This window comes from Sporobolomyces salmoneus (genome assembly GCF_050403485.1).
Source record: "Sporobolomyces salmoneus JCM6883 DNA, S_salmoneus_JCM6883_v1_ctg61, whole genome shotgun sequence".
NCBI lineage: Eukaryota > Fungi > Basidiomycota > Microbotryomycetes > Sporidiobolales > Sporidiobolaceae > Sporobolomyces > Sporobolomyces salmoneus.
The window spans coordinates 45966-68816 of NW_027481102.1; the positions used below are offsets into that span (position 1 = coordinate 45966).

Genomic DNA, 22851 nt, shown 5'->3' on the forward strand with positions numbered 1-22851 from the left:
AACCACCTCTCTTCCGACAACAAGATGAATAGGGATGATACAGGATGTACAAGAGTAGCAGTCATTGGTTCTGGGTACGCGTCTCCCTCAGATTGTCGTCACGATTCTCGGATTCTCTGACAATTTCATTTTCCCACTTCTCCTTCTCTCTCTCTCTCTCCGGATCGGACTTGTCTGGGGAACAGGCTTGCGGGACTCACTGCGGCTCATTTGTTAGCGGTCGTACCGAGTGATGTACAAGTTCATGTGTTTGAAAAGGTGAGCTCTCCTCGTTCGATCAACTTTCGCAAGCGGCGAACTAACTTGCTTTCGCCTCTTGATACTGTAGAGTGAAGAGCTTGGGATGGACAATTCGAGTATATCGATCAAAGGAGAGAAAGGATCTTATAGGATTGATGTGCCTATGAGATCGATCAATACAGGTAAACCTCCTCTCGGCTCAATTCTCTCTCTCCCATACCCTGACTATGACTGACTTGGACTTCCCGCTGTGCCCCGGTGATCAGGATCTCATGGTAGAGTCAAGAACTTATACGATTACCTCAAAGTTCCACTCGTCAAGAACGAATTCTCTTATTCCTTTTCCCGTCTCTCCTCCGCTCCTTCTCCTCCACCTCGATCCTCTACGCCAACTCGACAACCTCCAACTGCCTCCTCCTCGGGACTAAGCACTCGAGTGCCCACTCCGCTACCGCCCTACTCTGAAGCACCCATCTCCCGTCGTTCCCTCTCCCCAAACTCGAGGAAAACCTCTCGTCCTTCTTCTCCCTCTCCTCCACCTCCCTTCCCCTCGACAACCACGGCTACTTCAACTACGACATTTCTTTACGAAGGTTCCTCCGGACTTCGCTGGCCACCCGTTTCGATCCCTTCTTCCCTATCCTCTACCAACACTTCTTCCCTCCCCGCCTTGATCCGCTCGACATGGAGTCAGTCAAAGTACCTAGTTCGACTCATATTCCTCGCGATTTCCTACTTTCATATCCTCTTCCTCTCTTTCTTCTACGTCAAGCTCGGCCTCACACAAACGAGGGAATCAATTCATTTACCTCTAATAGGGAGAATCGAGAACGTAGGAACCGAGAGTCTGGAGAATTGGGGGCAACGACATGGAGTAAGAAAAGAAATGATGCAAGGGGTTTTGGAACCGCTGATGGCGGCGGTTTGTACGGTTGGAGTAGAGGAGGCTAGGGGAATGCCAGTGGGGGAAGCACTCGGTACGCTCTTCTCTTCCTACCTATCTCTCGAGAGAGGACTTCTTCTCCTGATATGAGATCTGAGCTTGAACAGTCAGCGCTAACGATGAATGTTTTTCGTCGTTCGTTCAGAGTATATCACCTCAACTTTCCTCTCCGCACACTACACGACTTCCCCATCGTTCGGAGTCCGAGGGATCGTCAGGAGGTTGATCGCTCCTGTTCAAGTTTCAAACATCTACCTTTCCTCGAACATCTCGGAGATCGTCTACAATTCGGACGAGGACGAGGGTAGGACGTATACGATCAAGTACAAGATTGGAGCAGGGGACGCGCAGAGGGACGAAGTGGAAGGGGAAGAATTAGAAGTGGATTATATCATTTTCGCGACTCAGGCGAATCAGGCCGCTTCGTTACTTGAAACCCTATCGACTTCCCGGGATGGAGGACCTTCGGACGACCTGAAGGAAACGATCGAAGCTTTGAATTCGTTTCGCTACGTTCAAGCGCTCGTCGTCAATCATACGGATCAGAGTTTCCTTCCTCCCTCTCCTCTCGATCGAAGGGACCTCAACCTGGCCGCCTACGACTCCGATTACCAACACCAACATGTTCAAGATGAAGACGATGAGGGAATCTGGACGACTCATCTCCCTCGTTCGTCAGTCGAAACAACGCACATCGTCACCACTTCCTCCCCTCGATCTTCTTCCGTACCTTCTTCTTCTTCGACTCCGACGATCCTTCAAACGACAAACCCACTTCGACCTATACCCGCCGAGAAGATTCTCAGTTCAAATTGGTTCTCTCGAGCGTTCGTAACTCCTTCATCGAAAAAAGTTCTTCCCCGATTCCTACTCGACCGAACATCTCAATCCCAATCTCCGAGTCTCCAAGGACTGCTTCTAGGTTCCCCCGATTCCGAGGGGACGGGACAACAACGAAGAGGAGGAGGAGGAGGGATTTATTTCACTGGAAGTTGGTGCGAACGAGGAATTCCTCTATTGGAAGGATGCGTCACGAGCGCTGAGAACGTCGTCAGGGACCTCCTCGAGAGAGAGGGAAGGAGGGCGAGACGGAGTGGGAAGGAAGATTGGCCGTTTTGAGCGAGCAATCGGTTGGTCAGAGTTTAGTCGAAGATTGTTGTTGTAAAGATTAGAGGATTCTTTCGAACGAACGACCTTTGCGGCGTTGAGGCACGGCTCTAGTCGCTGTACTCCGGAAGTTCTCCGGGGAGGTTCCGACTGATTGAACGACGCACGAGGCCGGGTCGATTCATTTCTTTTCCCTCTTTCTCTCACTCTTTGATGGCGCATTCAACCTCCATCAAGAAAGCGAACATCGAACCTCTTCGATGGTTGCAGCAGGAGCCAGACAAGTCCTGGCAATGTCTTTATCCGAACTGCAGGTGGAATGTTTACACTGAAGATCGGGCGGGGGTCTGTCTCTCGTAAGCTTTGGTCTCCTTTTTGTTCGCTGACGATCTCGATATCCAGGCTGCATTGACGCACGCATACGATCACGAGTGCCTCACCGTTCCATCGGATTTCCAGAAGATCTGGTGCAGGTTTTGCGAGCACTCGGACCCTCTCGATCGCAAGGTACGTCGAGTTCCCCCGGGATTGCTCTGCTTCGAAGCTGACTTTTCGCTGGTCTTCTCCTGGAACACAGCAACGCAAGTAGGCATTGCGGGCTGGTTCACAAGCAAGCTCACGCAGATAAAGCAGGGTACGAAAAGTGCAAAAAATGTACAGTGGCGTAGCCTAGTCAGTGAGTGCCGTCCTTTCGAGAATTTGCCCCGACGTGCTGGGCTGAATAGAGTGCTCGTAGGCAGAAGGACTGCCCTTGTCTTGTCAAATTGAGCACCTCGTTTCGTACTCGGGACCCCGTCGCTCACGAATTCATCTACGACGATCCTGTATGTCACAACGTCTCACGCTGGTTGGCAACTGCCCAAAATCAAGTAGTTAACGTTGTCGGAGTTGTCAGAAACTGCTCGAGCTCATTTGTCTACGACCGCCGGCAGATTCAGGTTCAGATTCGGAGGAGCCGCTCAGCGAAGCCAAGGTACGAGATTGGAAGAATCATCAATTCCACACTGGTGTCCAAGAGGTGTATGGGGATCTCACCCGTGCGGAGAGCGAGCTCGTGATGTTGCGGCAAAGGATGCAGAATCCTCATCCCTCCGCTTCCCTCTCGAAATCGATGACTCTCCTTGCCTCTCGTCATCGTCAACTATACTTCCCTGAGCACGAGGCGGTGTGATTTGGTCGAATAGCTTGTCACTCTCTGAAAACTACTTTTCTTTTCTTTTCTCGCGAGCCGTTTCTCTGCGCTCTTCTTCTCAGCTTTGCATGAGGGCGATCAATGCACTCGAGAGACAGCACACGAAAGTGATATACACGAGCGAGAAGACCGATAAGCGAGCAAGATTGACTTTTCACATCTCTCGCTCGTTGCTCGCTCGGACTCATCTCCCCCGTCTTCCTGACTCTCCCGCTTCGCACGCTGCGAACGATGGGAACGTAAGCGACATAAAAGTAATTTGGTTTCAAAAAAGGGGAAAAGGGAAAACGGAAAACGAGGATCAAAAGAATAAAAGTCTAAACCATTTCAAACTTTCTCAACGAACTAAACTGAATCATTGCGACGACAACGCCCTCTCTCTTCTCTTCTCTTTCTCTTTCTTCTTTTTGGGGGGGGAATAAACAATCAACACACACTAGATAACTTTTTGCTCCATCAACGACGACGAGTTTAGGCGGAGACGAAGGACGAGACGTGGCTAAGAAGATAAAAGAGGAAGAAATCAGTTTCCGTCAAGTTTTCGAGAGAAGTAGGAAGATGTGACTCACTCAACGACAACTTGCTTGAGCTTGGCGTCGATCTCGGGGGTCATCTTACCCTTTCCGACGTCAGCGAGAAGTTGTTGTTGCGAGGATGCAAGGTGGTCCTTGAACCTGAAAATTTCGAAAAAAAATTCGACATGTCAGTTTTCGAACTTCACGGTTTCGACTTGTAGATATAGAAATAGCTCACGATGCCTCCCATTGACCGATCTGGTCTACAGGTACTCGGTCGAGGAGACCGTTAACTCCGGCGTAGATAATGGGAACTTGAACCTCGACGGAAAGGGGTTGGCTAAGAAAAAACGACGAAAAAGTCAGACTCTCAAAACCCCGACGACTTCAGAAGTTGAGTCTACTCACTATTGACCTTGCTTGAGGAGTTCGGTAAGACGAGATCCACGAGCGAGGAGGAAACGGGTCGAAGCGTCGAGATCGGAACCGAATTGAGCGAACGCGGCGACATCACGGTATTGAGCGAGGTACAACTTGAGCGAACCAGCGACGGCCTTCATGATCTTGGTTTGAGCGGCCGATCCGACTCGAGAGACGGAAAGTCCGACGTTGATAGCAGGTCGAACACCCTTGAAGAAAAGTTCGGCTTCCAAGAAGATTTGTCCATCACTGAACGACACGAAATGAGAGAGTCAGTCACAGAAAGACGTGTAGAAGAGAGAGAGAGTAACGATTTACGTGATGGAAATAACGTTGGTAGGAATGTAAGCCGAGACATCTCCTCCTTGAGTTTCAATGACGGGAAGAGCGGTGAGGGATCCTCCTCCGTGAGCCTTTCCGAGCTTGGCGGCACGTTCGAGGAGACGAGAGTGAAGGTAGAAGACATCTCCGGGGTAGGCTTCACGTCCGGGAGGTCGACGAAGAAGGAGGGACATTTGACGGTACGCGACAGCTTGTTTCGAAAGATCGTCGAAGATGATGAGGGCGTGCTTTCCGTTGTCTCGGAACCATTCTCCGATAGCGGTTCCGGCGAAAGGAGCGAGGTATTGAAGAGGGGCGGCTTCGGAAGCGGTAGCGGCGACGATGATCGAGTACTTGAGGGCGTCGTTCTCTTCGAGGGTTTGAACGAGTTGAGCAACGGTCGATCGCTTTTGTCCAACAGCAACGTAGACGCAGTAAAGCTTAGCGTTGTCGTCGGGACCGTCGTTCCATCGCTTTTGGTTGAGGATCGTGTCGATTGCGACGGCGGTTTTACCGGTTTGACGATCTCCAATGATCAACTCACGTTGACCACGTCCGATGGGGACCATGGCGTCAACGGACTTGAGTCCAGTCAACATGGGCTCCGAGACGGAAGCACGGGGAAGGACACCGGGAGCCTTGACTTGGGCACGGCGACGTTCTTTCGTGTTGATAGGACCCTTTCCGTCGATGGGGTTACCGAGAGCGTCGACGACACGACCGAGCATCTCGGGTCCGACGGGAATGTCGACAATGTTTCCGGTACGCTTGACCGTGTCTCCTTCCTTGCTGTAAAGTCACGAATCGTATGGATGTCAGCTAGGGAACGTCGTAGAGCAGGAGAGTAGGGGGAGAGGAGAGGGGAACAAACATGAGACGATCGTTACCGAAGATGGTTACTCCGACGTTGTCTGAACAAAGCGAGTTCGTCAGCTCCGGATACGACACGAATGACACTGCTCGAGAGAGAGAGCTTACCGGCTTCCAAGTTGAGGCACATGCCGCGAACTCCCGACGAGAATTCAACCATCTCTTCGGCTAAAGTGTGCAACAAACGCGACATCGAATTCGAGTGAATCAGCCACTTATTCTTCCCATTCTGAACCGATCAATCCGATCTCAATCCAATTCTGACTAACCTTGAACGTTTCGGAGACCGTAAACACTAGAGGTAGTCGAATAAAAGTGACGGAAGTCAGTGATTGGCCACGATCGAAGGGGTCCGCTCAGTAGAGATTGAAGGTGACTTACCGAGCGATACCATCTCCAATGGTGAGAACACGACCAGTCTCTTGAACGTCAGCACCGGCAGTCGAGCCCGAGATGCGCGATTCGAGGATCGAAGCGACCTCCGAAGCGGCTGAAGGAACAGCTCATCCTCTCGTCAGTTCTGTACCTCGGGAACCGGGATCAATGATAGAGTACTCACCAGGCTTGGCGGTAGCGTAGGTTCGGGCCGCGGTAGGGCGCTAGAGAAGAGGAGTGAGAGAGGACGTAGATTTTGTCAGTCTTTGATTCCTCAACCGTCAAGCCTCTGGGAGGTGTGCGAGGCGTAGGAACTCACAGCGACCTTGGCGGTGAGGTTAGCAAGGCGGAGAGAGCGGTGCATGGTGGCGTGGAGGAGGAGAGGGAGAGCGAAGGTGGGAGGGAAAGAGCGTCCACCGAAGTCGACACCTCGATTTACCCATTATCTCCCCTATCCCTCCCGAGTATTCGAGATCAATTTTGCCAGGCTCGACTAGATATAGTAGTCCTCGGATCATACTTGGATCTGCCACACGAGAGAGCCGGGAGATTGCTAAATTCGACTCGCTCTCAGAATCTTCTTCTCTCTTCCTCTCACCTTTTCGACACTCTACGCTACCTGCGACGCCGCGATAGACCACCAGTATCCGCTACAGCCGACTTGCAGTGCGCTCCTACGCTCCTTTGCTTCGACTTCTTCCTTTGTTCTCATCTCTCAACATTTCCCGCCCATCGTCGTACACAGCTCCGAGACGTCCCCGATCCGCTTCAGAACGTTCCAGATAGTCTCGAGAACACTAGACTGAGCTAATACAGGTACGTTCCTGCCCTTCATCCTCCGATTTCTCGCAGTTCCCACACGGTGCTCTGCCACGACCTCTCAATACGCTCCTCTAACGATCTCCCGCTTCACATACTACACAGATGGCTCCTCTCTGCATCTATCTCCTCCGTGAGGGATCTTGTCCACCCGAGAAGATTGCGGTTTCGAGCACGATTCTGTCCCCTACTGCTCGACCTGCGATCGCTACTTCACCTCCCTCCACAACTATCACCAACACCTCACCGGAGCCGCTCATCGTACACGACTCGCCGCGGTCAATACTGAAGTCGTCCTCCTTCCCGATGGGAAGATTCAGTGTCGTTGTTGTCAAACGAAATTGCGACCGGATGCGTGGGAACGACACGTGGAATCGTCGAAACATATCACGAAATACAAGTTCATGATCGCACAAGACTCGAAAGCACTCGCTGAGGCAGACAAGGAAGGAGTTGAAATCTCGCCTCGGAGATCGATTTCGGGTTGATCGAGTTTGAAGGGTTCACCGATCAGACGGCAAATCATCAACAAACCAAGAAGATTACGATCAGGAGTACGGAACGTAACGTCAAGCTTGTGAGCGTTGAGTTCCGTGATTCACAGAAACGTCGTCAGTGAGTCTTTCGCTCCTCGTGTTTTCTTTCCCTTTCTATCGCTCTGCGCTTCGATTCGTTCCGCTACTAGCTACCTCTCCTATGCTGAACCTCAAGCTAACTTCACCTCTCTGATGCTCTTACCCTGATCTTCGTAGCTTCTGGGTTCAAACTTTCTCTCGACCCGTCTCGATTCCCAAAGATCATTCTCTCGACGTTTCAGTCCATTTCCTCCCTCGCAACGATATCGGTTCCTACTCCGACACCCTCATTTTCGTCTTCGAGTCTCGCCTCCCGGGAGGAGGAGGAGGAACCTGTACGATCCCTATTCACCGCACGATTCACGGTCAAGTCGGAATCAAACAAGATGTCGAACGATTCTCTTCTCGAACTCCATACGTAAAACCCGATTTGACTAATCGACCTAGGGCCGATCCGAAGAAAACGATCAAAGCTCCGAAGGACGATTTCGTGCAGAATACGCCTTGGACGGGAAATTTACCATGGTATGGAACCCCGAAATGGATGCTCGAGCTTGTAGAGACCAAGACCATCTCGGAACAGATTAGGGAATTGAAGAGGACGTTGGGTGGTCAACCGTCGTATCAGAATTATGCGAGGTTTTGGTCAACGGTTCTTCAGTTGGAATCGTATCAAGAAGAGTGAGTTCTCGGTGCTCGGCAACTCAACGAGAAATTGAGTTGACCGCTTCGAATGCGTCTCACAGAGTGGATGTACGTCGATACGACAAGAGTAATGTCTCGCTCGAAAAGACTGGAAGCGGTCAATACTAGTACGTCTTTTCTTCCTCAACTCGCAATACGAGAAGTTACTGACGAATCCATATTTCAGTCTCGATGTCCCCGGTCTCGCGGAGAAACGTCCTTCCGTCTTACGCAGTGACAAGATCAAGGTTCAAACTCGCACCTCGTCCGACAAACGTTGGTACGAAGGTATCGTAACCTCGGTTGAAGAAGCTCGAGTACTTCTCAGGTTCAACAAGTCATTCAAACCTGAAGCGTGAGCAACCTCTTCCACTCTGTCGACGAGAGCAAGGAGTTGACGAATTTTCTTCCCCGAGTCAGAAACGCTCGATACGACGTCCAATTCACCATCTCTCGAATCCCCACTCGCCGTCAACTCAAAGCTCTCGAGGGACCTCTACCTCGATCTCACCTCCTCTTCCCCACTCTTGGTCTCGATGCAGCGTTCTCCGATGTTCACGAATTCAATTTCTTCTCCCCCGCGATCGCGTCGAATCCTTCGCAGAGTCAAGCGGTTACGTCGATCGTCAACAATACGAGCGGTGATGCTCCTTATGTCGTTTTTGGTCCTCCTGGAACGGGTAAGCGCGTCTCCCTTCCGCTTCGATGCCGTTCTCTGCGAGTGCGGAAAACTGAGCTGTTCTTTCGCGTTCTGTTGACAGGTAAGACCGTAACGATCATTGAGTCCTGTCACCAACTTGTCCGTCACCTCGATGCCCGTATCCTTCTCACGGCTCCTTCGAACTCCGCCGCCGATCTCCTCTGCCTCCGTCTCGATCTCCCAAAAGAATCGATCTTCCGACTCTACGCTCCGAGTCGTATGCGCGAAGAAGTCCCCCAGAGCATCATGGATATGACTCTATACGTCGATGGAAGCTTCGCGTGTCCAACATTGGAGAGATTGGAAAAGTATCAGGTGGTCGTTACGACTTGTATTTCGGCGAGTATCCTCCGTGGAGTAGGGCTCAGGGAGGGTCATTTCTCCCATCTCTTTGTCGATGAGGTGAGTCCGGAAAGCTCGGTATCTCTTTAGTCGACGTTCTGACTGACCGAGAGCACGTTTCGTTTGCAAAGGCCGGTCAAGCGACTGAACCCGAAGGTGAGTCTCACACTATCCAAGTCCTCGCCCCGGCTGTAGAGCTTACAACCTTGCCTTGTATAGCTTTCCTCCCGTTGAGTCTCGCTGACGAAGGAACCAAAGTCGTCTTGGCGGGAGATCCGAAACAACTCGGTCCCGTGCGCATCCGCTTCGCTTGCTCTCACGCTACCTTCTCACTGACTCGCGCTTTCTCTGCTAGATCGTTCGCTCGCCCGTCGCACGAACTCTCGGCCTCGAAACTTCCCTCCTCGAACGACTCATGTCGACACCTCAATACGATCAAAACACCTTCGAATACCGCGGCTTGACCTACTCGAAGCTCGTCCAAAACTATCGCAACCACCGTGCAATCCTCTCGACGTCGAACAAAGAGTTCTACTCGAACGAACTCGTTTGTAAAGCTCCGGTTTCGATTCAGGATTCTCTGAAAGCGTGGGAAGGGTGGCCGAAGAAAGGGTTCCCGATCATTTTCCATTCGGTTAAAGGGAGGGATGAACGAGAGGGAACGAGTCCGAGTTTCTTCAATGTTGCGGAGATTTCGATGGTTAGACATTATGTGGAATCTTTGCAAAAGTCGAAGAGAGTCAAAGTTCTCGATTCTGATATCGGTGCGTCCCGTCCTTCGCTCTCACGATTTCACGCTTGCTGACTGACGAGTGATCGGTATAGGCATCATCGCTCCTTACTCGGCTCAATGTTCGAAACTTCGAATTGCGCTGAACGGGTTTGCGCGCGACAAGTTGACTATCGGTACCGTCGAGCAATTCCAAGGTTCTGAAAGATCGTGAGTACGAGATCCAGTCAGCGCTTGAACGCTCCGCTGAGTGAAAGTCTTGGTCACAGTGTTATTCTCATGTCGACAGTTCGCTCCAACAAAGAATACCTCGAGCAAGATAAACGTTTCGCGATTGGATTCCTAGGTAACGAGAAACGTTTCAATGTCGCTGTCACCCGTCCTCAAGCTGGCTTGATCGTCGTTGGTGATCCCGACATTCTATCGCTCGATCCTCTCTGGCGTCGTGAGTCTCCACTTTCTCACTTCTCTTCACTTTCATGACCGTGACTCACTAGAGGATCTACCTCGCGCTAGGCTGCCTGATCTACGTTCACGAGAATGGAGGATGGCGCGGACAAGACTGGGATCCATCTTTCGATCCCGTCGAGTCTGCTCGAGATGGGATGGCGGATCTAATCTCGCGTTTTGGCGCACTCGACGGTCTTGGAATGGACGACTGAGGGGCCGAGTGCCAGAGGGACGTTCTTCAGGGACGTATGGTTATTCGACTTGGGGTTTTTGTTCTTTTTCTCGTTTCTAGAGCTTTGCTCGTTCTTGTTTTGCTTGTTCTACTTCCGCAACTAGTCAGTTCGTATTCTCACTTCCCCGTGACGTGTTCCCTCACGAGAGCGGAGACCGGATGACTTTGAGACTGTGACCCTGTCGTTTCTCTCCAATACTCGCGGGAAGAGTCCGCTTCGCTTTGTCTGAGCCATCGTAGGAGCTCAGTCAGACATCAGCTTTGCTTGTAATCCTTTGCAGATCGGGAAAGCTTTGTGGACCTACTTGAGCGAAAAGTTTCGGACTTCGCGAACGAAAAACGAAAAGCAAGGTTCACCTCCTTCCCTTCACTTCACCGCTAGATTTCATTCCGCAAACATGTCTACGCAACAATCACCTTCTACGAGACCCGCTAAGCGCCCTCGCAACCACAACAACAACCGCAAACCTAAACCTCAACCCGCCCAAGTCGCTCAACTTTCCTCCACCTCGACTCCCGGCTCTGGAGGATCCACTCCCGCCCTGAACAGTTTCGAAAGTACCCCTGCGACTACTCCCCGATCGACGAGCCCGAACGGATTGTCGAAAACTTTCTCGAACATCAAGTTCACCGATTTTATTTCTTCGGGTCAAATCTCCCAACAAACGGCAGTAGGAATCGCGAAAGGAGGGTTTATCAATTGTACAGAGGTTCAGGCTCAGACTCTACCGGTTGCAATCACTGGAGTTGATCTGTGAGTTCCTTTTTCTCCTGGCAAAGAAGTTTGAGGCAGTGCTGACAGAGTCTCTCTCATTGGTAGACTCGCACAAGCTCGTACGGGTACTGGAAAGACCCTTGCGTTCCTCATCCCTTCGATCGAGCAACTCATTCGCTCTACTCAAAAACCTCAACGTGGTCAGATCAGCGTTCTCATCCTTTCCCCGACTCGTGAACTCGCCATTCAGATCCAGGACAGCGCGAAGGTGTTACTCGCAGGAACTCAGTTCAGCTGTGATCATGTCGTCGGAGGAACGAACATGAAGAGCGAGATCAACAGATTGAACAAACAGCAAACAGGTTCGCTTTTTCCATTTTCTCCAGTTTGTGCTCCTCGCTGATCGTTTCCGAGTGGTAGATATCCTCGTTGCTACTCCCGGACGTCTCCAAGACCACCTCGAAAACTCAAACCTGAAAGGAAAACTTTCGACTCTCCGAGTCCTCATTCTCGACGAAGCGGATCGTCTCCTCGAAGCTGGATTCCGCCGCGAAATCGAAAAGATCATCGCTTACCTCCCGAACCGCGCCAACGTACCTCGTCAAACCCTCCTCTTCTCCGCGACTATCCCTCAACAAGTTCACCAAATCGCTTCCCTCGCCCTTCTCCCGAATCACGCTTTCGTCTCTACGATTCCTCCCGAGGAAGAAAACACGCACGAACACGTTCCTCAATACTCTGTCACTCCTCCTTCTCTCTACGATTTGTTCCCGACCACTCTCGCCGTCCTCAAGGAAGAAATTAAGACTCACGGTCAAGAAGCGAAAACGATGGTCTTCTTCCCTACCGCTCGAGCTACTGGACTCGCCGCGGCACTCTTTAAACGTGCGGGACTTCAGGCGTACGGTCAAGAGATCTTTGAGATTCATTCTCGAAAATCTCAAGGTCAGAGAAACGCGGCTGCCGAAGCGTTCAAGAATGCGAAAGCAGCAGTGTTGTTCTCGAGTGATGTCACCGCTCGTGGAATGGATTTTCCCGCCGTCACCGCCGTCATTCAAGTCGGAATCCCTCAAACTCCGGAACAATACGTTCATCGGTGAGTTCTCAACTAGATCTACTCCCACGAGTCGCTCGTTGATAACTTCTCATTTGAGTAGTCTCGGACGAACTGCACGAGGATCCAACGCAACCGGACAAGGAATTATCATTCTCGCTCCTTTCGAATCCTTCTTCCTCACGAAATCCCCCGTCATTTCATCCCTCCCGATCAAACCTCACCCTCTCACCTCAACGATCCTCTCTCCCACATCCGCAACGATGGTAGACTGTCGAGAAAACCTCAACAAGGCGATGCAATCCGTCGGAGATGACGAGAAGAATCAATTCTATGGAGCGACTCTAGGGTTCTATAAAGCGTTCATGAGGGACGCGTTTGGATCGAATGCGGCACAGATGGTTAAAGTTTGGAACGAGTTTGCGACGAGTCCGGATGGATTGGGTTGCAAGGAGATTCCTGGAAGTGAGTACTCCAGATTATCCTGCTCTGATTTCGCTCCGAGCTGACTGTCTCGGGTTGCTCGCTCTCGTAGTGCTCGCGAAGACTGTTGGAAAGATGGGACTCAAGGGAACTCCCGGATTACGAATCGTGAAAGAGCTCGGTAACGGAGAAGGAGGAGGAAATCCTCGAGGTGGGAACAATGCGCCTCGAGGAGGAGGAGGAGGAGGAGGATCTTCGAGGGGCGGAGGACGTGGTGGAGCTCCCGGAGGTGGCCGTGGTCGAGGAAACGGAGGTGGAAAAGGACGAGGAGGCAGGGGACGAGGAGGAGCGAACGCTGCATAAAAAAGAGGATCGGATTTCGACGACGCATCATTATCGCTAGAAAACCTTTAAACGACCGGTTGTTGTATCTTTCCTACCGCAAAGCATCGATCTACGCTTTATCCATCGAGACTACTAGCGAGCGCGCGTGGTGAGAAGTCGCGAAGCTTTGTCTCTTTCAGTTTGCGAAACTTCATTCCCTCCGAGGTTTCTTTGAACCTTACGACTTCCCCTGTAAAGTACTTCACCGATCTCCAGAGCCTGTAGCGTCACAGAGGCGCGCCCATTACGGAGCAGAAAAGCGAGATAGCTTGCGAAGTTTTCGCGGGAACTCTTTTCACCTCCGACGTCTTCGACAGAGTCTGACACCGCCCGGCGACGGGATCCAGGATCAACCACAAGTCGAGTAGGTGGCTTACAACCAACCGCAGAGGCTCACTAACAATGGTTGACTCGTTCTTGGTCTTCATCAAACAATAGAAATTTCTGCGCCAACGGCACTTCTATCGTGACGCCAGAAGGTCTGCGAGCACGCAGGATCGATCAGGATTCAGGTGTGTCACGCTCACATCCACCAGGAGGCGCGACGAGCTGACTTCGTCAATCTCGTCCTAGCAGTGCTTCGACCGAATCTTACGCCAACCCTTGATGCGAGGAGGTGTGATGCAAGGCACACATAGGAGTCAGGCTGGATCCCATCCCGTGAGCTCCCTCAGACGTTCATGCACTCCCTCGCAAGCTGACATTTTCTCGCCGACAGCGTGATCGACTTTCTTCTCTCCCAAATGAGCTCCTCTACGACATCTTCTCCCTCTCTTACGATCGCGAGACCCCTTCTACCGGTGCCCCCTCGAAACGACTCCTCCCCTTCCACATCTTCGGCCTATACCGCGACATCTTGCTCGAGAAGGAGGAGAACATTCGAAAACTCGTCGACATCGTCGGAAGTAACCCAGACCTCGGAAAGCGCATCGAATCCCTCTCGCTTTGTACTTTAAGCTACGACACGGTCGGGGAAGGAATCGGCTCGTCGATCCAAATCAACCAGTTCCTTCGAAATCTGCCAAACTTGAAAAGTTTCGACCTCGGCGACGACGATCACGACCTGTCTGGACACTTTCTCTACGCAACTTCTGCGCCAATTCTCCCCTCCCTGGTACATCTACGCGTTGCAAATCCGTCCGAGAACTATGAATTTCCTTTCGACATTTTCTGCTCGTTTCCCGGATTGACCAAACTCGAAATCGTTCGACTCGACCTCGACTACCACCCCTCCTTGCCTCTCTTCGCACGCCCTTTGTCAAACCTCACGCATCTCTCAGTCACCGGAGCTAACGCAGGCGAAAGTGAAATCGTTTCGTTGTGCCGACTCTGCCCAAACCTCACGCATCTCCACCTTGACGCCTCGCAACCCGACTACACCGAGATACTCCGAGTCGTACCTTCAACTCTGATCGAACTCCGACTCAACCGCGACGGCGTCCCCGGGAACGAATACGTTGATCATCAACTCTCGCGATTCACTCAACTCAAACATCTCGAACTCGGCTTCAGTCTATTCTCGGACAACGTCGGGACTTACTTGGCTCAACATCGAAATCTCGAGACGATTAGATTGGGAGAAGGGGAAATTCGCGATGTCGGACCTTTCCGGGATCTCGTTTCGGGACGGAATCGACTCCCTAACCTGCGACGAATCGATCTCGATCTCACGGAAGCACAAATCGGATATCGTATCAGTCTGGACGAAGATGGAACGCTTGGAGGTCGATGGATTCCGGGAGATGGAAGGCTCATCGCGGGAGACTGGACTTTGCCTTGGTGGTTCGATAGCCGAGAACACATCGCGGATCAATCCGAAGAGTTGATTGCGATGGCTAAGGCAGAAGGGATCGAAGTAGCTGGTCAAGTGCTCAATGCTCTCCGAATCAGAGAATCGTATCAACTCGAAATCGCAAATATCGCCGTTTATCGCTCGTTCCGCGATCATGACACCTCTCATATCAAACGACTTCGACTCGAACATCCTTCTCTCTGTAAACGTCTTCCTTCCCTCGACCTGAGGACTCTCGATCCGACCAGGCTCGTACTCGTTAAAATCGACTTGCACGAAGAGGACTGGTTTCAATTGACGTTGGAGAATTAGGCAGTAACGAGGTGAAAGGTGGAGAAGACCATGGTGAAGAGGAGGAGGGCCCTAGTAGTCCACGTCTAGTAAGTGAATCTCGCTCGAAATCCTTTCGATTCCTTCGACGCTAATTTCCGATTTGCTCATCAAGGTGAAGCCGACAGGAAGAATAACGCTGTATCGTTCTTGTTATATCTTGATCAGGAATCGAGTTCTTGTTGGCAGTCTCAATAGCGCCGCGGAGGAGAGGGACCGAGCGTTTTTCACAGGAGGCCCGAGCAGATCTCCACGACCCGCGATTCCAGCTGCTCTTCCTCTCTATTCGACTCTCCACCTCGCATCTCTGGCTGGTCCGATCGCGCTCTGCTCTGCCCTTGCCCGCCCTCACTCGACCTCTTCAGTTCCAGCTTCGAAACGCACGATGTCTCGTTCGTCTTCCTCGAGATCGTCGCGTCATAGACTTCCTTCGCTCCCTGCGCTTCTCCCCGGTTGGAAGCACTCCCCAATCCCGCTCGACACGACCCGACTCCCCCCATTGCTCGAAATCAAATCCTCAAAACTCGCTCAACAAGCCCTACGACACTTTAGTTACAACTGGGATCCATCGAAGCAGAATCAGGAAGGGATGAAGCATGGGAAGTATGAACATGAACTCGAGACTTTTGGAGTGTTGGAATCGGTTGGGGAACAGTATTTACCTTTGATCGTTTCAAAGATTTTGAGGAGGAAATACCCTGATTTGACTTCGTTTCCACTTTCCGTGAGTTCAAGACCGCTCATCCCCACACAGTCAGGCTCAAGATCGAGCTAATTCTTGAACGATTCGCTGATTAGGAACTTCGACAATCCCTCGTCCGAGACATTACCATTTCCCACCTTTCACTTTTCTACGGTCTCCCCTCACGTCTGCTCCACGGCCCCGGTCGAGAAGCTCTCACTCGGGATCAAAAACTCTCGGCAAGCTTGTTCGAAGCGCACATTGGAGCTCTGTACGAAGACCCAGAGATTCCGGAATCGAGGGTCGAAGATTGGTTGAAAGAGGTTTTTTCGAGGAGAGTTTGGAGGGATTTGGAGGAGAGAAAGGAAGGGTTGAAAGAGGGGAAATTGGATGCGGAAAAGAAGAGGAGGGAAGAGAGAGGTCAACGTAAGTTCAAGTTTCTATCTCTTGTATTACGACTCGTCGACTGAGTATCATTCGTCCATCCGATACAGTCGCTCAGAAAGGCTATCTCAACCGATGGGATTGCGCCGACTGCGACTCTGAAAAGCCGGACACTGTCCCTCCGAAACCGACATTCGAGTACGACCCCGCCGACGCGAGAAAAGGCTGGCACGTTCGAATGTCTCTCGAAGGGGAGTTCATCAGTTGTGGTCATGCATTGACTAAACGAGCTGCGGAGAGTGCTGCGCTTTATAATGCGGTGGAGGAGATGGAGATGGAGTCGGATGAGGATGAGGATGAAGACGAAGGAGGATATGAGGAGGAACGACATGAAGAGGGGAAAGGATCGAGAAGGGATGAGGGTGGAAGGAGCAGGGAGAGGAAGTAGTGGAGAGTGCTTGGATGTTTCATTGTTGATGTATGTATTAAAGTGTGAGTAGGAGAAGAGTGATCCGAGATGAAAATTGAACGAGGTGATAGGTTATCCGGGAAAGAGGCAATTCCTGATTGCAGAACGAGATCGAGATAGAGAGAGATGGTATAAGTAAGATGCAAGGATGAAACGATGAGAAATGCTGATGATAGAAATGAGAGAAGCCGGAAGAAAAACGAAAAAGAAACTATCCAAGTTAACGGGAAACATCATAAACAGAACAGACCCTCCTTCCGACTAAGCTACGATCATCCCAATGAATCCAGCGAGGACGACTCCACCGACGGCAAAAGAGCCGAGTCGAGGCGCAGAGTTCTCCGCGGTGGCCGATTTCGGAGTCGAACTCGCCGCGGCGTTCTTGTTCGCCGAAACCGACGCTGAAGGAGACGTCGACGAAGCGATCGAAGCTGCAGTACCTGCAGAGCTCGATGCGGCGGGAAGGAGGGAAGAAGGTTGTTGGCCTGTCGAAGAGGGGGAGGCGGGCACAGACGATCCGGAAAGTTGAGCGAGTGCTTCAGGGGGGAAAGTACCTCTCATACGGTTCAATCTACTCTCATCGAACTCGTCAGTATGATCTCGTCGAGACAGTTGTGTGAGAGAAGGAAGGAGCTGACTGGAATCGAGCCGAGAAAGCTTGAAGAGGTTGATTCGTCGCGGGATCTTTTGCCGAATCCGATTCGAGCAAGATGAAGTATTGATCCGATTCGGGTCCCCATGATGCGTCAAACTCGATCGGGGTCTCCAATTGCTGTGAGCACACGAGAACCCTTAGCACGCGCGGAAAGGGAGAAAAAGAGCTGAGAGTTCTTGAGGGCTCACCTTGGAAGGATCGGCGATGTGAGCGAGGGTAGCGAGGTTCGTGTGGAGAGTGTTTGACCCAGTTGCCAATTTCAAAGTCGAGGGACCAAATTCGGTAGCAGCCGGCTTCGAATCATTCTGTTCTTCCGCGAGAAATCGTCAGCTCTGTCGTCTCTCAAACTCTCGAATACAGCGGGTGCGGACTCACATCTAACCAGGTGACGGTGATTTGTTTCCCTGCGTTAAATCTGGAGCACACAACAATGAAGAAGAGCCAAGAATGTTGAGTGAGCTGATCGAAGAGGTATTTCCTCACAAAGGGCAGAAGATTGTGGACTCACGAATCACTACCATCGGGCTTGACGATGTAGACTGAGCCCAGTACGGCTTGAGTAAGAGCAGCAAGGATGATCGAGGTCGATAGGAAGTGCATCTTGGAGTTGATGGAGAGGCTCGAGAGAGAGAGGGTGGAGGCGGGAAGAACGAGAGTGAAGCAAGAAAGAACGAGTGTAGTAGAGGCGCTGCCGTGTGATAAGTCAAGGCGAGAGTGTGCGAGAGTGCTATTTGCGAGAGTTTGAGAGGAAGAAGAAGAAGAAGAAGATGCCAAGGGTCAACCCGGTCAACAAATTCTGTCTTTCTTCTCGAGAAGCGTGACGTGTCGCGTCTTATATATTTCGTTCAACTTCCTGCAAGAACAGTCAAGCACTCCCACGCCGCTTCAGGGAGTGCACGGCTTTGTGTAATGACAGAATGAAGCGGAACGAAGGGGCAAGGGAAAGAAAAAAGTATGCTACATTTCGGGTCAAATTCGAAGGTTGCTCGTGAAACGTTAGACCTTGACGGACTTGAGGTATTGTTCCCTATAAGGATTCTTCTCAACATCCGGGTTTCGATCATGCGGTACCCATTTCGGTTCGTCCTATTCACGCACGCTCACACGAGAAAGTCAGCTCGCTCTCGCTCAACTAATCTTCAACCGCGCCCGTTCGGAAGCGAGGGGAGGAAGAGGGGGAGAACGAACCTGGAATAATCGCATAGCTTTGATATAGTTCTTGTCGTCGAGAGTGAAACGGTGAAAGATACCGGGAGGGAGAACGATTAGATCTTTCGGTTCCATCGCGATTCGAATCCAGCGAGCGTCCGAAGAGTCTGAATGCGACGAAGGTTCAGTGGAAGAGTCCGAGGGAATTAGTATCTGTGTTTGGTCTGGCGATCCTAGAACACTCGCTATAGAGGAGAAGCTTCTACGGACCTCGAACATCGAAATAACCAGATCCGTCAAGAATGTATCGAATCTCCTCGTCCTCGTGAAGGTGCTCCCTGCCACAATTCAGACTTGTCATCAGTATCCTCACTTCTCGTCGAGTGTACTGGAAAGCAACAGGTCTGACTGACCTAAAGAAACCTTTAATCTTCTCTTCGTAAATCTCTCCCATTCCCGCTTTACTCACGTTAATCTCATCTCGGTTTTTGTATTTCCTCTCCTTCGCACTGTAAATTCCAGCGCTCCGTCAAACAAAGTTTGGTTACAGGCGGAGAGCGAGCTTACATTTCCTCGACCTGGTCAATTTCAATCGCAGGGTAAGGTAATACTCCCAGGCCCTTCAAAGTCTCGATCGAGACATCTTCTCCAGAGTTGTGGGCGAGTCGTTGATCGCCTTCAATGTCATCGCTGAGGAGAAAGAAGGACGTCGATTGAAAGCGATGATGGAATTTCTAATTCGTCAGGACCGGCTTCTGGAGTGGTGAGAGAACGACAGTGGGTACTGACTAGTAGTAAGAGTGCATTTCGAATAGAGGTGAGGTATCTGGAGGGCTGTGGGAAGAGGAAGAGGTCAAAAGAGATGAAAGTTTGGAGGGAGCTCCTTCTCTCCCTTCTGCACACTCGCCAGCACCTAAGTTTACTCTCGGGACCTTCAGAACCCAAGCGATCGACTCTCGAAACTCTGGCGGCACTCTACGCTCGTTGGCCGAATCTCGCTTCATTCGATCACTCTTCACTCCGCCCTAGTACACTCCGCCCAACGCTAGACCTTCACGAGGAGGGATCAATACGCACTCTCAGATCCCGACACGCAAGGAAGAGCTTAAAGCACCAGAATCAAGACGACGAGGAGACGGAGTCTATGCTCGACAATCTCTCAGTATCCGACGCTCTCTCGGACGTCTGATCCTCCTCGGGACTGTCTATGGTGGTCAAGAGGATGCGTTATAAGTCGAGGAGGAACTGGAGGAGTCATAGGGAAATCGCAGTTAGTCTTGTTCGATCCAAATTATCTAAATTGTTTGGGCTGATCTCCGCTGGTCCGCCAGTTAAATCTGTTCGGTCGATCATCCTTCTGTATGCCCTCTGGCACGTGCGGATCTCCTCGGATTTGGCTCTGCTGCTCCTGAGATTGCTTTTCTCATGAGACCTCGTCAAGGCAGTGTCGATTCGTTCGTTCTGTTCTGTTCAGTTCCCGATTCCAGCTATTGTCCGGCATAAAAGCTGCTATGATGTTGCCGAGTCCAGCTCGTGCGAGCCTGAGCTTGTCCTAGAGCTTGAGCGCAGGGTGATTTCTTCGGCTCGCTTCGATCTCATGTCATCGTTATCTTTTCGGACATAGCGAGGTCACCAGTCTCGCGTAAGGATCTTAAGCAGCCAGTTTGCGAAGTTCAGGCAGATCAAACTCGGCTCTGAAAGCGCCTCTCGCGATTCGTCTCCCAGCCACCAGACAAGAACTTGCTCATCGACGAACGGGTACGATACGAAACTTAGGTGCAAGGAGATTTCTGAGTAATGAGAAGACTCTACAAAGTAGAAAAGAGGACAAAAAGCCGATAAAGTCTAGAGGAAATCACGATAAACGAGACGCTTACGAGCAGTCAACAAGGGAGACGACGCCTTCGAGAGAGACGCAGCGGGGTTACCAGAAGAGGGAGGGGAATTGTTTCGCTTTCTCTTTTTCGCAGCGAGTTGAGGAGGGTGAAGGGCGTTCTTGAGCTCTGCGATTCGCTTTTCGCATTCTTCGATCTCCGCCTCATACGATAGAACGATTGGTAGGAATTCGTCTATATCGTCATATGCCTCCTCTAGCTTGCTCTTGAGAGTCGTGAGCTTCTTCTCCTCGACGTTAAGGAGTCGCGCATTCGTAACCGCTTTCTGCGCTGCGTCCACCACAACAAGGAAGAATTGCTCAATTTTCTATTGAAGAACTCCGCGATTGATCAGCATTGTGTTACGGATCGAGAGCAAGAACCCGGCACGTACAGGATCATCGTACTTGTAAGCGAGTGCGTCCTGTGACCAGATTCGACCGGCGAGCTTTGAATCCGGCGCTGAAGGTTTCGATGGGCAGAATTCGGCATGGTTCTTGCTGATGCCGACTACAAGCATCAGCGAGAGCTGGGGGGTTGCGGAGACGCTTGAGAGATGCTTACGCTCGAAGAGGCCACGCCACAGAACAGTATTCACAGACACGTCTCTTGCCCTGAGGTACATGATTCCGTTCCGTGTGACCTTTTACATTCTATCCCACAGCTTGTCAGCGAGCAGAACTTCACCACCTGAACAGGTGAGAGAGACGATTGGAACGCACTGTTACAGTCCCGGCGAAGGAGCACCACTCGCAATGATGTTCAGCGAATCCCTCGGGAAGATGCTTGTTGTACAGTTGATAGGCATACTTCACCATTGGCTAGAGGGAGGATGATCGTTAACAGCCTGGAAGCCAGGAAACCCGGTCAGAAGAAAAGGACTCACCAAACAACTTTGTGGATCCCGCGAATAGAACTTTCCCTCCTTGGTGCGACACTCCCAGGTTTTCCCCCCTTCAAAGTCGACATACTCGACGAGTCTGAGAGGACGAAACCGGAGATCAGTCATGGCCGTGATCGAGCGGTTGGAGAACAAAGGGAGAGGAGACCTTGGTCGAGAACGTTTGAGCCTCTTTGACCAAGCTCGCTCCTCTAGTGACTGAGCAGGTACCGGGCCCGAGGAACGGAGACGGGATCATTGCGAAGCGAGACGGACTGAGCACTGTTCTCGAGATACCTCCATGGACGCAGAACTCGAAAGTGGAAAAGTGGTCGGCGAAGACTGATCGACAGCGCAATCAGCAGATCAGTAAGAAGAGTAAAGAATGGTGTTGTGACAGAGCTTGATCGCTTCAGACAAATCAAGAGCGGGACTCAAGCGAGAGAGACTACTGCAAACTGGAGAAACCTTGAGCATTCTTCTTGCACCCATTCTGCTTCGGTCACACTATGCGCAGCCTTCGCGACTGTTCGCTCGAATCGAACATCAATCAGCTTCGTTACAGCGAAGAGGAAGAGACGAGAGTAGGAAGAACTTACATTTCTTCATCCTGAGCGGCACGGAAAGGTACGAACCCTGGTGCCCTCGTGCTATACACATTGCTCTGTTTGCGAGCGAGTGAGTTGGACGCTTCGAAGGTCGTCGCAGAGCAAATCGGTCGATAGATGAGAGAATAGCCTTGCGAGTCGTCGACATGAGCGAAACGAGAGCGGCAGGGCGTAAAGAAGTATCCAGTGGCGGTGATAGTCTATAGAGGGTGTTATCGAGCTACCTAAATGAGCGAGCGATGGAGGAGAGTTCGAAAGAGATGAGAGTTTCGATCAAACTACTCTCTCCCTCCCTACCATTCACTCGCCACCTTACGAAGTCGCTCGTGAATCTTGAAGATGCTCAAGATCGACTGCCGACCTGTCACGGATTCCGGACGAAGCCAACACTCTCTAGCCGACTTCAAATCGATGACCTCTCTCTCCCCTCCTCGTCAGAACGCACAACAGACCCGAGAACAGTGGAGAAGAATGGAAGTTGGCTATATGGACTAAATGCGGTAATGGGGAGCTACACAGCGCTGAGGGGAAGGAACACCAAGGCATACAGGCTTGAGATTTCGCACTCTGCTTCGAATCCTCTCTGCTGCTTGGGTCGATGCTTCCTGCAAGTCTTCAATGAGGTTGACTGAGGTATATCATGGGCTGAGTCGAACTCAATGATACCGCGAGACAAACAACGGGTCAGTCTTCCTCAAAAGGTTTCAATCTGTTCGCGCTGATTTCTCTTCGTTGTCGGGCTTAGCTGAAGCGTTAATCTGACGACGAGCGTAAGTTGTGTCCTCTCAGCTTGCGGAGCTATCCTGATGGTCGGGTCGAAGTCGTTGGTTTCGAGGTTCCTTCCTCATGAAATCGCACAACAAGACGTCAACTCGTTCACAGACTCTGCTCGTTTCCCATCAGCTTCGGCGACGGTTCAAGATCCGACTTGCTTTGG

General features: G+C 51.3%; 9 protein-coding genes across 9 annotated transcripts; 5 read left to right on the plus strand and 4 right to left on the minus strand.

Moving 5' to 3' along the window:
* Positions 1-24: 24 nt before the first annotated feature.
* Positions 25-2302, plus strand: JCM6883_004856 (uncharacterized protein; the record flags this gene model as incomplete). The annotated part of the gene is made up of 5 exons (XM_076634478.1): positions 25-74; positions 186-258; positions 329-422; positions 507-1217; positions 1329-2302. 5 exons carry the CDS (start codon positions 25-27, stop codon positions 2300-2302), a joined length of 1902 nt encoding a protein of 633 aa, XP_076485540.1.
* Positions 2303-3953: 1651 nt separating this feature from the next.
* On the minus strand, positions 3954-6347 carry ATP1 (F1F0 ATP synthase subunit alpha; the record flags this gene model as incomplete). The annotated part of the gene is made up of 11 exons (XM_076634479.1): positions 3954-3981; positions 4052-4156; positions 4236-4337; positions 4406-4666; positions 4736-5527; positions 5610-5649; positions 5717-5776; positions 5878-5903; positions 5990-6098; positions 6168-6207; positions 6303-6347. The coding sequence occupies 11 exons, from the start codon at positions 6345-6347 to the stop codon at positions 3954-3956; spliced, it is 1608 nt and encodes a 535-aa protein (XP_076485541.1).
* An 859-nt stretch (positions 6348-7206) lies between these two features.
* Positions 7207-10495, plus strand: JCM6883_004858 (uncharacterized protein; the record flags this gene model as incomplete). The annotated part of the gene is made up of 13 exons (XM_076634480.1): positions 7207-7254; positions 7317-7417; positions 7555-8058; positions 8124-8189; positions 8249-8416; positions 8482-8741; positions 8823-9163; positions 9235-9259; positions 9323-9396; positions 9459-9867; positions 9929-10043; positions 10103-10278; positions 10350-10495. 13 exons carry the CDS (start codon positions 7207-7209, stop codon positions 10493-10495), a joined length of 2433 nt encoding a protein of 810 aa, XP_076485542.1.
* A 418-nt stretch (positions 10496-10913) lies between these two features.
* On the plus strand, positions 10914-13070 carry JCM6883_004859 (DEAD/DEAH box helicase; the record flags this gene model as incomplete). The annotated part of the gene is made up of 5 exons (XM_076634481.1): positions 10914-11269; positions 11336-11592; positions 11651-12326; positions 12388-12749; positions 12820-13070. The coding sequence occupies 5 exons, from the start codon at positions 10914-10916 to the stop codon at positions 13068-13070; spliced, it is 1902 nt and encodes a 633-aa protein (XP_076485543.1).
* Positions 13071-13697: 627 nt separating this feature from the next.
* On the plus strand, positions 13698-15195 carry JCM6883_004860 (uncharacterized protein; the record flags this gene model as incomplete). The annotated part of the gene is made up of 2 exons (XM_076634482.1): positions 13698-13751; positions 13810-15195. The coding sequence occupies 2 exons, from the start codon at positions 13698-13700 to the stop codon at positions 15193-15195; spliced, it is 1440 nt and encodes a 479-aa protein (XP_076485544.1).
* Positions 15196-15598: 403 nt separating this feature from the next.
* JCM6883_004861 (ribonuclease III domain-containing protein) lies at positions 15599-16727 on the plus strand (the record flags this gene model as incomplete). The annotated part of the gene is made up of 3 exons (XM_076634483.1): positions 15599-15937; positions 16012-16321; positions 16390-16727. 3 exons carry the CDS (start codon positions 15599-15601, stop codon positions 16725-16727), a joined length of 987 nt encoding a protein of 328 aa, XP_076485545.1.
* Positions 16728-17009: 282 nt separating this feature from the next.
* JCM6883_004862 (GPI anchored serine-threonine rich family protein) lies at positions 17010-18003 on the minus strand (the record flags this gene model as incomplete). The annotated part of the gene is made up of 5 exons (XM_076634484.1): positions 17010-17319; positions 17387-17520; positions 17592-17708; positions 17779-17818; positions 17912-18003. 5 exons carry the CDS (start codon positions 18001-18003, stop codon positions 17010-17012), a joined length of 693 nt encoding a protein of 230 aa, XP_076485546.1.
* A 396-nt stretch (positions 18004-18399) lies between these two features.
* Positions 18400-19358, minus strand: ADI1 (acireductone dioxygenase (Ni2+-requiring); the record flags this gene model as incomplete). The annotated part of the gene is made up of 6 exons (XM_076634485.1): positions 18400-18489; positions 18592-18719; positions 18823-18890; positions 18966-19061; positions 19120-19242; positions 19342-19358. 6 exons carry the CDS (start codon positions 19356-19358, stop codon positions 18400-18402), a joined length of 522 nt encoding a protein of 173 aa, XP_076485547.1.
* A 1039-nt stretch (positions 19359-20397) lies between these two features.
* JCM6883_004864 (uncharacterized protein) lies at positions 20398-20946 on the minus strand (the record flags this gene model as incomplete). Its single annotated transcript, XM_076634486.1, has 2 exons — positions 20398-20754; positions 20821-20946. The coding sequence occupies 2 exons, from the start codon at positions 20944-20946 to the stop codon at positions 20398-20400; spliced, it is 483 nt and encodes a 160-aa protein (XP_076485548.1).
* Positions 20947-22851: the final 1905 nt, after the last annotated feature.